The sequence below is a fragment of the Pisolithus orientalis genome, assembly GCF_024613125.1.
Source record: "Pisolithus orientalis strain OTSU chromosome Unknown F5J12scaffold_10, whole genome shotgun sequence".
NCBI classification, from domain to species: domain Eukaryota; kingdom Fungi; phylum Basidiomycota; class Agaricomycetes; order Boletales; family Pisolithaceae; genus Pisolithus; species Pisolithus orientalis.
Window position 1 is genome coordinate 1,107,434 of NW_026260791.1, and position 12,491 is coordinate 1,119,924.

The window sequence follows — 12,491 nt, forward strand, 5'->3', positions numbered from 1 at the left end:
ACAGGTGGAGGATTCTTCAAATTCCCCCTGAATATAGCATCCACACCCAAACTCAAGTACCTGCTGCTCTCTGTGCCCTCCACAATTTCATATGGTGCTATGATCCAGAAGAGTTCTTTGACCCTGAACTTGCCATGGACATAGGAGAGGGTGATGGTATTGGAAGCCTTGGTGATGGACCAGCAGATGCTGCAGAGAGGAGAAGGGCTGATAATAGGCATGACAACATTGCAGAGGAGATGTGGATTGACTATCAGCACCAGCTTACAATTAGGGGCCTTCTCTGAGCCTGAACATTCAGATTTCATGGTGTACAAATATATGTTCTTACAATTGTTTCACACTCATGTAGAAAAATAACTTCCATTGTCAAAAGGAAGCTAGTCATAGTCATGTACATTTTATTATGTACATATTTGTATAAAGGGGGGGGGGGGGTACATTTGTATATTGTAAAAAAAAACAAACAAACACCTATCTCTGCCCATCCTGGTACTTCATCAGCTGATGCTGCACCCAAATCTGCTTCAGGAAGTAGTTGCCAGTGTCAATCCAGTCATCTGTCAAGAGCTGTGGCATGTTGTTGATGTAGTCCATGGCAGCATTGATGAGGGGATTGGTAATGGGTGGCAGGGGCAATGGGGCAGCAATCACATGCATGAAGTTATTGAGCCTGGAGGTGATGGCAGCGATGAATGAACTGTGATCTTCTTCAGCATGCACTTTGGCTGACAGGGGCTGAGAGTGCTTCAATCCACCTTTGGACATCACAATGGACTTGGCTTTCCTTTTTCCATGACTGATGCTGGTGATGGCTGATGATGATGACAACCTGGCTGACACATGCAACAAAAAACTTGATGGTGCAGAAGGGGGGATGAAGTTTGGATCCATGGACTGTGTGTCCTTGTGACAGTGAGCATTGAGAGTGTGCATCATGTCAAGGAGGGAAAGGGAGGGAGGGGGGGTAGGAATAGTTGAAGCAGTGGGGGGTGCAGTAGAGGCAGGAGTATTTAAGGCAGAGGTTGTGGTTGTAGAAGGTGTGGTAGTGGCATGTGGCCAGTAGATAAACCAACCTTGGCCATGCAAGGGGAGATGGAGCTCTACACTGGTGAAGTGGGGGAACCTGGAATTGCAAAGTGGCTTCATGTCTTTGTGCACCTGACTAGATGTTAGTGGATGATCTGACAAGAAAAAAACTACATTACCTTTACATACTGATCCCAAAGATTGGCATTGTCCAGCAAGACCATTGCACTGTGCTCATCATCATAAGCAAAGCCAGAGGCCACCAATTTAAGATTGGTGATGGCATTGTAGGCTTTTTTAAGCTGGATAATTGTTAGCAAGGCAAAAAAAGAAGAATGATATGACAACTTGCCACCTTGAACTTCTGCTCACACAATTCAGCTGTCTTATCACTGTTATCTGGACCCAGTGGATAATTATGAGCCATGTGGGCTGCTGCAGCATTCCACATAGCCTTCTTAAAGTTCCCATTGCTGGCCTGTGAAAGATGAGAGGCCAAGAAATCCAGTAATGCACCTTCCTCCTATGTTGTCCATACTGCAGCTTTCTTGTGAGTCCTGGGGGGAGGCAGGGGGTTTTGCAGGTCTAGAGGATTGATTGTAAGGCCATGCAAGTGCAATGAGCAGGTTGATCCTGCAGATGATTGCAGTAACTGGGTGACAATGGTTGCATACCTCAGGTGGATGCATGTGATAGTTCACATCATGTGACCCTCTTAACTGAAGCTGAAGTCGAAAACTTGGACTTTGCATTTGCAGGGTGAACAGTGCCTAAGTATCTTGAGCAGGGATCTGGGGAGAGAGCAGCACTGGTGACCAAAGAAAACAATTGGAACTGTGGAGACATTGCAGGTAAACATGACAGAGAACTGGTGGGAGGGGACTACCAAAGGTTCCTGCAAGCTGGGGTTAAGGGTTGGCAGAGCAATAGTCTTCCTATCACTGGCCATGGAATGCAGAGTGTTAGATTTGGCAAGTCATATGTAGTCCTTTTCCAAATGTGTCCACTCCCAGACATGAGAATTACTTTCTGTTTTAAGGCTTTTTATACTCCACATTACTATTGAGCATGCAATTAACTTTTATGCCCTTATACTTATTGTGTTTACAGTGTTTCGCATTTATGTGTGTGTTTTCTTATCACTTACAAATAATGTAGCATGTCTCAAACAGACCACCCTTGTCATGTAAATTGTGGATTCAACATTCACAGGTTTCAGTATTGTAATACCTACAGTATTTAGTCTCACACAGTAGATTTGTCACCTCAGACGTTGTCACTACTCACACACAACTGAGTATACTTCATATAGGTGAATATTAAGACATTGTCACTGCTTGCACACAACTGAGTATACTTCATGTTGGTGCACAGTGTGCAAACAGTGTGCCATCCTGTTTACTCTGAGTTGATTAGGTAATATGTTAGGTACTTAGCTTACACTTTGTCTTACCTTACACCTCAGACTTTGTCATTTCAAGTCTGAGGTACAGTGTCTTTTCACCACTACAGTATACCTTTTTTTTTTACTCACTACCTACACAGTCTTGTGTCTAGGCTAACTTGAGTAGCCTTCTGCTCTCACCCTACCCACAAAAGGTTCTGAGCCCCAAGCTCAAAGCACTCTAGTTATACAGCTTTTTGACCTATGACCCCTACTTACAAGTCTCAAGCATCTACAGAAATGAGTAGCTCTACTTCTGCACCACCCTCTGCCTTGTCACTAGGTCCCTCACAGCCAAAGTCATCCTTGCAAACACTCTCCTTGGCCTCTACCAGGTCTAAAAACCCCTCCTGTTGACTCTATGATGTTCCATCACTAGAAAATGATGGCTCTAACTTCCACACCTGGAAATACAGAGTTTGGATGGTACTCAACATCTGTGGCCTCAAGGAAGTTGTCAATGGAAACTTTACAACTGCTCCTGACCCAAAAAATGACCCTGATGGTCATGCAGACTGGGAAGAAAAGGACCAAGAAGCATGTGCCCAAATTACACTCACTGAAGGATGAACCTCTCAGTGGAGTACTCTATGCCTCAACAGCATATGAGATCTGGAAGTGACTTTGCAAGCAATATGAAGGACATGGAAAACAGACAATAGCCTATGTAATTGGCAAGCTCTTTCATGGAACTCTAACAGATGAAACCTCTATGCAAAGTCAGCTCATCTCCATGCAGCAGAAAGCACAAGTGATTAAGTCACTCAGCCAACCACTCAACAAATCTCTAGTAGCCATAGCCATGGTAATCTCCCTGCTACCCTCCTATTCAAACCCTACAAACAATCCTCATGTCATCAGACAACAAGCTATCTGTCAAAACAGTCATATCACAGGTCTTAGTCAAGGAAAAGTTGTGCCAGGTTTCTGAAGCCCGTAGCACACTTGTGGCTAACACAACTTCTTGTCAGAAAGGAAAGGCAAAGAACAATGAGAAAAAGAAAGGGAAATGTACTTACTGCAAATATCACAGGCATGACAAGTCTGAATGTCAAAAGAAAAAGGCTGATGAAACTAAAAGCAATGTGTCAGAAGAGAAAGGCAAAAAGATGGAGGAGCATACAGCCAACTTTGCAAGCTTAACCTCCAGTGACAATGAACCTCTTTGCCTCTTTTTCACACAGCAACAAGACAGGTTCTTGCAATCACACTGGGTCCTTGACTCTGGTGCATCTGTGAACATCTGTTGTTGAACAGAATGGTTCTCACACCTCAAACCTCTCTTGCCTGCTCAAGAGATAATCACACTTCATCTTACAGTGGCTCACAAAATTGTCCCAATGTTTGCATGTTTTCATTAATTATGATGTAGCAAGTGAACTATCATTATTGAGTCCAAGGTGTTGGTGGAAGCATCAAAGCAGCTGGTCATGGCTCTCTGATGAGCCATATTACATAATATTTGGATAGAAACTGATGACAGAATACCCAAATGAAAATGTGAGCTCATTGGGACAATTTTGTAACTTTGTCATATACATGGGATGTAGTCCTTGGGAACACATATAAAACATGGTGAGGTGCTCACCAATGCTTACATAATGTATCACATGGTGAATGATTTGTCAACAAGCAAACAGTGCCAAACAGTGATTTTGCACCACTGAGCCTCCTTGCTGTAACACAAGTCAAGAAATCACCATTCTGGCTCCTCAGGAACATTCTCTCAGGGCAACCTCAGCAAATTCTGCTGTAAACTATAGTATAATAAATAGAATATGTTATCAGCACCATTGATCTCTTCAGAAACCTGCTGGCAGTCATCTCCTGTGCTGCTTCCCACCAATGCCCCATGCAGTCCTGGAACTAATCAATACTGTGAGAGCTGAGAATGATGTGGAGGTCCAATCTTGCATTCATCCTATCATAAACAAACCAATCACCCACCAAGTACTTCATCACTGCTGAAGAAAAGCCTGCCTGAAGGTTCAGGTGAAGCACAACCCTCCTGGGCACTCCCAGTATCATGGAAGGGTTGGCCTGACTGTACTCTGAGCTGAACTGGGGATCACTGGGAAGGAGTAATTTGGTCATATAAGACTAATCTCTTCAAGATGTGACATGCACAGCCTCCCCCTAATGTGATTCCAGTGTGCTTTCCCAGTTTCTGACATTACTTGACTCATACTTTGACATTCTGACTGTCTTTGACTCCCCTATTGCCAATACTTACCAATCTTTTGACCTTGCTTACTGATTCTTTGCTTTTTGGCTTACTTATCCTTACCAATGCTCACCAATGCTTTCTAAGATGATTACCCATTGCTTACATTCCTTACTCATCAGTTACCAATCACTTACCAAGTGTTTGCACCTTGTTTTCCATAGGCAACACCCCTGTACTGTATATAAATCACTGTACTTAGATAGCTGGAAAAAAAAGATGTCAGAGAGCCCCTCTTGCTCACATTTTATCATCACTCAGTAAATCATTCAGCAGCTTTGATAGTTGAGACTTTATTAAGGGTCTATCTATCACCTACTTCGCTTATTATTGTCTATCATCAATTGGCTTTGCTCCAAGTCCTCCCTGAGCTCAGTGCAGCTCAGAGCATTGAATTAAGTCATCATCCATCCTTCTGTAGGCTGACAGTGGTCTACCCTATCGCATTCTATTGCATTCTTGCTCCCTCTTTGTCAGGAGCACCCCCAACCCTCAGCACTCATCTTTGAGCATTGTAGCTTGCAAAAACCCTCCCAAATCAAAGGTTCTACCATCTAGGTACTGCATAGGCATGCCACCACTTGCTTTCATTGTCTTTTGTGTTGGTTTTGGTTGGTTTTCACCACTGAACCACAATTTGACTCACACTGCTTGTACAGTCCAACACAAACCATTGACCCTGACATCCTCATCTCCCTGATCATTGAAGAGTCAGAATGGCAAGGCCATAAAGAAACTCAAAACTCATGAGTGAAGCAGAAAGCTTGTGATGGCAATGAAGCCTTGGCTTTGACCCCTGGGAATTACTCCAGTTGGGGGCAAGGAAATGGAAGGAATGGAGTACAAGGGGGAAGTTCAAGAGGGCATGCTTGCCCACAAGGAACCTGCTGGAACTGTGGGTCAAGGGAACACTACAAAGTGCAGTGTCCCAATCCAGACAAAACTAAGAAAGAAATGCAACTTACCACAGCAAATGGATCTGCACACACTGTAATGCTTGACTCTGAAGAAGAGGGTGCCTATTTGGTGCATGCCCTGGGGGAACTTGACAATGAAGTCCCACTCCCTGAACTACTAAGCATATCATCATCATCATCATCATCATCATCATCATCATCATCATCATCATCATCATCATCATCATCATCTGATGATCAATGCTGCTTCATTGCTATTGACAATGACTGGTTCAGTGACAATGGGGATGGAGATGATGAAGACCTACCCCACAATGACACTTTGGGTGCTGTTGAGTCCACCAACACCCCCTCAGAATTTGTGAACCTCATAAATGATAGCCCTATCAGTGCACCTGTCATTGAACTCTATGACTCTGGATCCACTTGACACATCTCCCCTTACAAGGAGCGGTTCAAGGGACTAATGACAATACCACCCAAGATGTTCTTGGCTGCAAATAAACAACTTTTTTAATGCCATGGCTATGGGGGAAATAGTCATTGAAGTACCAAATGGGTACAACATAACCAAGCTATGGCTCACCAAGGTGCTGTACTCTCCTGAGGTTGGGTATACTCTAGTATCCATCAGCCACCTTGATCAATTAGGCTACTCAGTTACCTTTGCTGAAGGCACCTGTACCATCAGAAACCCCACAGATGACATTGTTGGTTGCATCCCTAAGTCCAAAGTGTTGTCCACAACAATGAACATGACAGTGCAAATGCAGTAGTTGAAACTGTAACTGTGATGGAGCTCCACCAAAGGATGGGACATATCTCCCCATCCATCACACATCACCTAGCTGAAAAAGGGCTCACTGTCAGGATTAAAATTTGACTTGTCAAAAGATGAGCTGACCTTCTGCAAAGCCTGCATATGCACCAAAGTGACCAGAAAACCTGTTGCAAAGGAGCACATTGGAGAACAGGCCACTGAGTTTGCTGAAGGTGCATACTGACCTCTGGGGACCCACACCTGTGGAAATGCTCAGCAGATGACATTACTATATCACCTTCACTGATAATAAAACACAACTTACCTACATCCACCTCCTTCACCAGAAGAGTGAGGCTTTCACTGCCTACAAGGAATTCGAAGCCTTGTGTCACACTCAATACAATGTTCATGTGAAAGTCCTCCACTCCAATTGAGGCAGCAAGTACCTAGGGAAGGAATTTGTGATGTACCTGAAAGCAGCTGGCATGAAACAAAAACTCACTGTACATGACACTCCACAACACAATGGTATCACCAAGCATCTCAACTGCACCTTGCTAGAGAAAGTTCATGCCATGTTGCACAAAAGTGGCCTACCTTGCTCCCTTTGGGGTGAAGCAGTGCATCATGGTGTTTGGTTGAAACACAGGACCCCCACCAAAGCACTTGATGGTGGGACACCTCTTGAAGCTGTGACTGGGAAAAAGCCAGACCTCAGCCAAGCCTGCACATGGGGCTCAAGTGTCTGGGTACATACTGAGGGAGGAACCAAGCTTGGAGGATGCATCACAGAGGGCCAATGGGTTGGGATTGATGACAACAGCCCAAATAGCTGTCATGTATACTGGCCTGAAAAGAAGTCAGTCACTGTTGAAAGAAATGTGTGCTGGAACCCCTCCTTGGCTGAGCCATTACCTCACGAGGGGGAGGAAGAAGATGGCTACTTACCAAATGTGATGCTAACATCTTCAGCACCTGTCAAGGAGACCAAAGCAACCCCAACCCCTCTGCACACTGCCACAGCTCATCCCCCAATCCCATTGCCTCCAGCCAAACCACCTGTCATGAAATGAATTTGAAAGTCTAGCCAATGTCTTGTGGAAATCCTTGCTGGCAAGGGAAGCACAAATTGCCATGGTGTACCTGAAATACCTATAGGAGTTCAGCTCCCTACTGTCATCAAAGATCAAGTCAACCCTGCCAGACCTGAAGGGGAGGATGGAGCCACAGCCCTGCTTGCATCCATCATAGAAGACCTGGATGACATTCTTTGCAACATTGACCTTGCAATGACCATGGATGAGGTTACTGCCAAGACAGAAGCCCTTGAGCCCAGCTTGCTAGCTGAAGCTTGCTGTCGCCTTGACTGGCCACAATGGGAAGAGGGGATCAAAGAAGAGTTAAAGACACTGAAAGATGCAGGTACCTGGGAACTCATTGACTTACCCCCTGGTGCCAACGTCATAGGTTCCAAATGGGTTTTCTGTGGTAAGAAAGATGCTGCTGGAAATGTTGTGTGATATCAGGCTAGACTCGTTGCACAGGGCTTTTCACAGTTTGAAGGAGTTGATCACTTTGACATGTTCACACCAGTGTCAATGCTTGCATCAAATCTGTGTTGTGCTTGCAATGGCTGCTCGCTCTGATCTAGAGCTCCATCAGATTGATATCAAGGGAGCATATCTAAATGGCATGCTCACCAATGATAAAGTAATCTATATGTGCCAGCCCCTCAGTTTTGAATCTGTTGTCCATCTGTGCAAAGTCTGTTGTCTTCACAAGATGCTGTATGGCCTAAAGCAGAGTGGCCATTGCTGGTACCAAAGATTAGTGGAGATATCAGTAGACAAGCTGAAATTTACCCAATTCTCTGTCAACCAAGCCATATACTTCCAACATCATAGCCCTGGTGAGCTCATGATCATCATTGTACATGTTGATGACTGCACCATCACTGCAATGCTTCTAAGCGAAATCAAGGAGTTTAAAGTAGACATCAGGAAGCATGTCAAGATCACTGACCTTGGTGAGCTCCACTGGTTGCTCAGGATAGAAGTAATGAGAAATAGAAATGAATGTTCCATATCATTATGCCAGCAACCCTACATCGAGTCAATTATCCATCATTTTGGCTTCAATGAGCTCAAGCCTGTGTCAAATCCCATGGAGCCTAGTACCAAGCTTCACTTGGGTCAGTCACCCTCCACTGGTGCTGAATATGCTGTGATGAAACATGTACTGTGCTGCAAAGCCATTGGTTCACTGATGTATGCCTCACTTGGTACTCATCCCAACATCTCATACACCATGACCACTGTCTCTCACTTCTCTGGGTATGCATTCCTAATCGACAGTAGAGTGGTATTGTGGTCTTCAAAACAGCAGGAAATCATTTCATTGTTGACAATGGAGAGCAAGTACATGGCAGCCACCCATGTGGCCAAGGAAGCCTTATGGCTTTGGTTGCTCATCAGAGAGTTATTTGGGCCACTCATCAAGCTGACCACATTATTCTCCAATAATCAATCTGCTATCACACTCATGAAAGACCATCAGTACCTTGTGCACACCAAACATATTGACATACATTTCCATTTTATCTGCTGGGTCATCAAAAATGGCAAGATCTGTCTGATCTATTGCCCCACCACCAATATGATTGCAGACACCTTGATGAAAGCCTTGCTGTCACCCAAAGTGAAGCATTTCGCCATCAAGCTCAGTCTACATCCAACTTGAGGGGGAGTGTTAGATTTGGCAAGTCATACATAGTCCTTTTCCAAATGCATCCACTCCAAGATGTGAGAATTACTTTCCATTTTAAGGCTTTTTAATATTCCACATTACTATTGAGTGTGCAATTAACTTTTGTGCCCTTATACTGGATAACTTTCTGTAGGCTGAAATATTTGTGACTATAATAAATTTGAATAGATTTTTCTCCATAAGGCAGGTGTGCTGCAATGCTGAGCTGTGTTGTACAGCAGATTAAATCTGAGCACCCTTGAATAAACCTTAATCTGTGAGGAGGGGGTAGACCCTCTGAATAGATTTTCTAATGAGGAATAAACTCAGGACTACCATATTGAGCCACTACTCCTACCACACAACAGTTATGTCAGCAACATGTCCGTGTCACCTTTTGACCTCCTCCAGCTATCCATGCTTTTCAACATCAATGGAAGCCATGCACAGTGTGTACAAACCATATTTCATGGACGTAATGTTGTTATGCAACCCATTCCAGGGCACCTAGTGCTCAGAGGCCATCATCAGAGCACATGGTGTGCAACAAGAATGAAAGCAACCCTGCCAACTCTGATGCCGCAAATCAATGCTCATGAGGTGATTCTGTCCATATTCCACATGTCTCTAACATTTTTTCTTGTTTTTAGCAAGATCACTGTCTGTGATCATGACACCTATGTCCAGAGAATGCACACCACATGGGCAGGATGACAACCAGGTACTGTTGGTACTCTCAACAGTACATATTCCTTGTATTTATGCTTTCTAGCCCTAGTATCTGGTATGTAGCCTTACTACTGAAGAATGTAAGACCATATGGTGCATAGGAGTACCAAAGGTTTAAAAGCTGTCTGGCTTGGGAGAGGTGAGCCTGTGCTCTGCATTCTGTCACAACTGGCTGCCTCACACTACTTCTATGGCTGCTACTGGTCAGATTTCCAACCCACCTATGCCATCTGGTGATATCAAGTATGATGATGGTGGAAATCCCTTTGTGCATGATTCAAGTGGTGCATGGATCCCACACCTGATTGCTCAAAGGTATGTCTGTTATGATTTCATGCAACCACATAGTCACTTTTAATTACAGCAGCCTGTTCATCATGTGCTCCAACTGGATCACTACCAAGCTGCCTGCACCACCCAAGGGCCTGATGAGCCTGTTGAGCATGCATTTGAGGTCAGTGTACATGCATTTAAGGTTTCCAGCTTCTGAACAGCAATTACAGCACCAAGGCATGCATCCAGGTAGTTTGTGGGTTCCATCAATGTCACCTGCAAATTTCCAGCATCTGCCCCTGCCTGCCATAGATCCTGCACTCATGCCACTCCCATCTGGTCGAGATGATGATCTTATTATTCCATCCTTGATTGCCCAGTCCCAGGGGAGAGCTGCTTCCCCAAAAATTGCTGGCTCATGTTGCCCTGGCAAGGGTGGTTCTAGTGTAAATAAAAGTAGAGCATCTAAGGGAAAAGAGAAGGGGAGTATAGGCATGCCAAGGTCAAAGAAGTGGCAACAGGACGTCATTGACTTGGATGATGAAGAGGAGATGAAGGTGAAATGTGGCCAGCCTCAAGGTGCTGGAAATTACTCCATTGGTGATATGAATGCACTACTCAAGTGTGTTGAATAGGAACTTCCACTTGGACAATGGGGATGGCAGGTTGTCACAGCCAAGTTCAATAAGTGGGCTTTGAAGCATGGATAGCCTGATTGAAAGACAATGTCCCTTGAGACAAGGTTTAAACAGGTGTGAAATAGGTGTCTAAGTCTATGGTCTATCTCTCATGAAGTTCTTCAGCTTGTCAGAACACCCAAGCCAACCAGAACAGGTGTCTGTCCCCCTGAGGTCTTGCAAGCCCATCATGTTGATGATCTCATTAATGAGTGGGCAGGAACTTGTGAACTGAATGATTCTGACTTTGAAGATGTGGCTGAGAAGCCTGACAGTTCTGATGAAGACAAGGACAATGTGAAACCTGATGGAAATACATCTCATATGGCTGTTGCTTGTGCAACTTGGACAGAAGCTCCCTCCACTCATCATAACACATGAGGTGTTGCTGCTGCTGAATTGATGTCTCACCTTTCCACTGCCTTTGATCCAGAAGTTGAAAAGGCACATGATGAAGAATGCAGCAATCATGCCCTTGTGACCACCCAGTACTTGACACTTTCACAGCAGCTCTGCGATGCACAGCTGACAAATGATAAATTACACAGCAAAATATTTGATCTTCACAATGAGCTGTATGAGATGCAGCACAAATATGATCATGCTCAAATGCGATATGAGATGCTTAAAATGACAGGTACTCAGCATTGTCAACCAATCAGGATGTACCACAATCAGCCTAAGCACAAACACCAGGGATACAGGTGGTTCGCAGATGGTGGTGAAGTGATTGAATGGCTACCAACAAATGAAGAAGAAGCTAATTGGAACAGAGATGGGTACCATGCCCCAGATACCATTGCTGAAGCCAGCACAAGTATGTCATCCACATGAGCTTTAATGCTGCAAACTAAACAAAGTACAGGCAAAGAAAAGTTCTCCTTTGGGGACAGTTCTGAAGTCAAGTAGTGCTTGTAGTTACATGCACTGCAATGTCAAGTGGAAGTGAGAGACTCAATCCTTCCTTACTTGATCAGGAAATAGCATATCTCTAAACCCCATCCATACTTCTATATCTTCTTTGGTCTCCTGCCAATGCTTTAGATATACTGATCAGATTTGATTGATTCCAACCTTCTCTGCTTGAACATTGTGAAGTCATAAACAAGTCTCAATTAGGTTCCCATGCTTTGCTTCATGATTGATGTTTAGTGGCACTTGAAGTCTTCCAAATGAGCCTTGAATGGCTTGCATGCCCCACTCTGCAGTTTGTTGGTATGAGAGTAGTTCTCAATTAAATGCCATAGCCTTGGCAATCTGGTCAGCTGTTCCCACAACCTGTTAACCCTCTTTCAAAGGTGTGCAAATCCACCCCACAATGTCTGCTGTGCCTCAGGGGAATGCAGTGTCAGCAACAAGGTAAAATCCATCTGGTGTTTTCCTCCATAGTGTTCCATATATGGGTAGGGACACTCAGGAGTCATGCCAGCTACCTGGAGCATTAATATTTGCACCAATGATCAGTCCTTTATAAGTGTCAGTTTGTGTTGGCATTGTAATTTGGATATTGAATATACACTACCTTTGGATGAGAATACAATCACTGAGCTAACAAAATGTTTGGACAACCAGCCATTAAATGTAGCATTCTCAATATCAAGATCATCCAATGTTTTGACAGGAAGCTTCAGTCCATCAATGCTTCCAAAGGCTCCATGGAGTCTTGGGTGTTGCTGAGTCACCAGCTCTG

The 12,491-nt window shown here is 44.2% G+C and overlaps 1 protein-coding gene across 1 annotated transcript; it reads left to right on the top strand.

The window, feature by feature from the left end:
• Positions 1 to 10,041: 10,041 nt before the first annotated feature.
• F5J12DRAFT_782138 (uncharacterized protein) lies at positions 10,042 to 11,710 on the top strand (the record flags this gene model as incomplete). The annotated part of the gene is made up of 7 exons (XM_051742678.1): positions 10,042 to 10,166; positions 10,216 to 10,305; positions 10,355 to 10,373; positions 10,415 to 10,746; positions 10,888 to 11,098; positions 11,312 to 11,618; positions 11,667 to 11,710. 7 exons carry the CDS (start codon positions 10,042 to 10,044, stop codon positions 11,708 to 11,710), a joined length of 1,128 nt encoding a protein of 375 aa, XP_051601239.1.
• Positions 11,711 to 12,491: the final 781 nt, after the last annotated feature.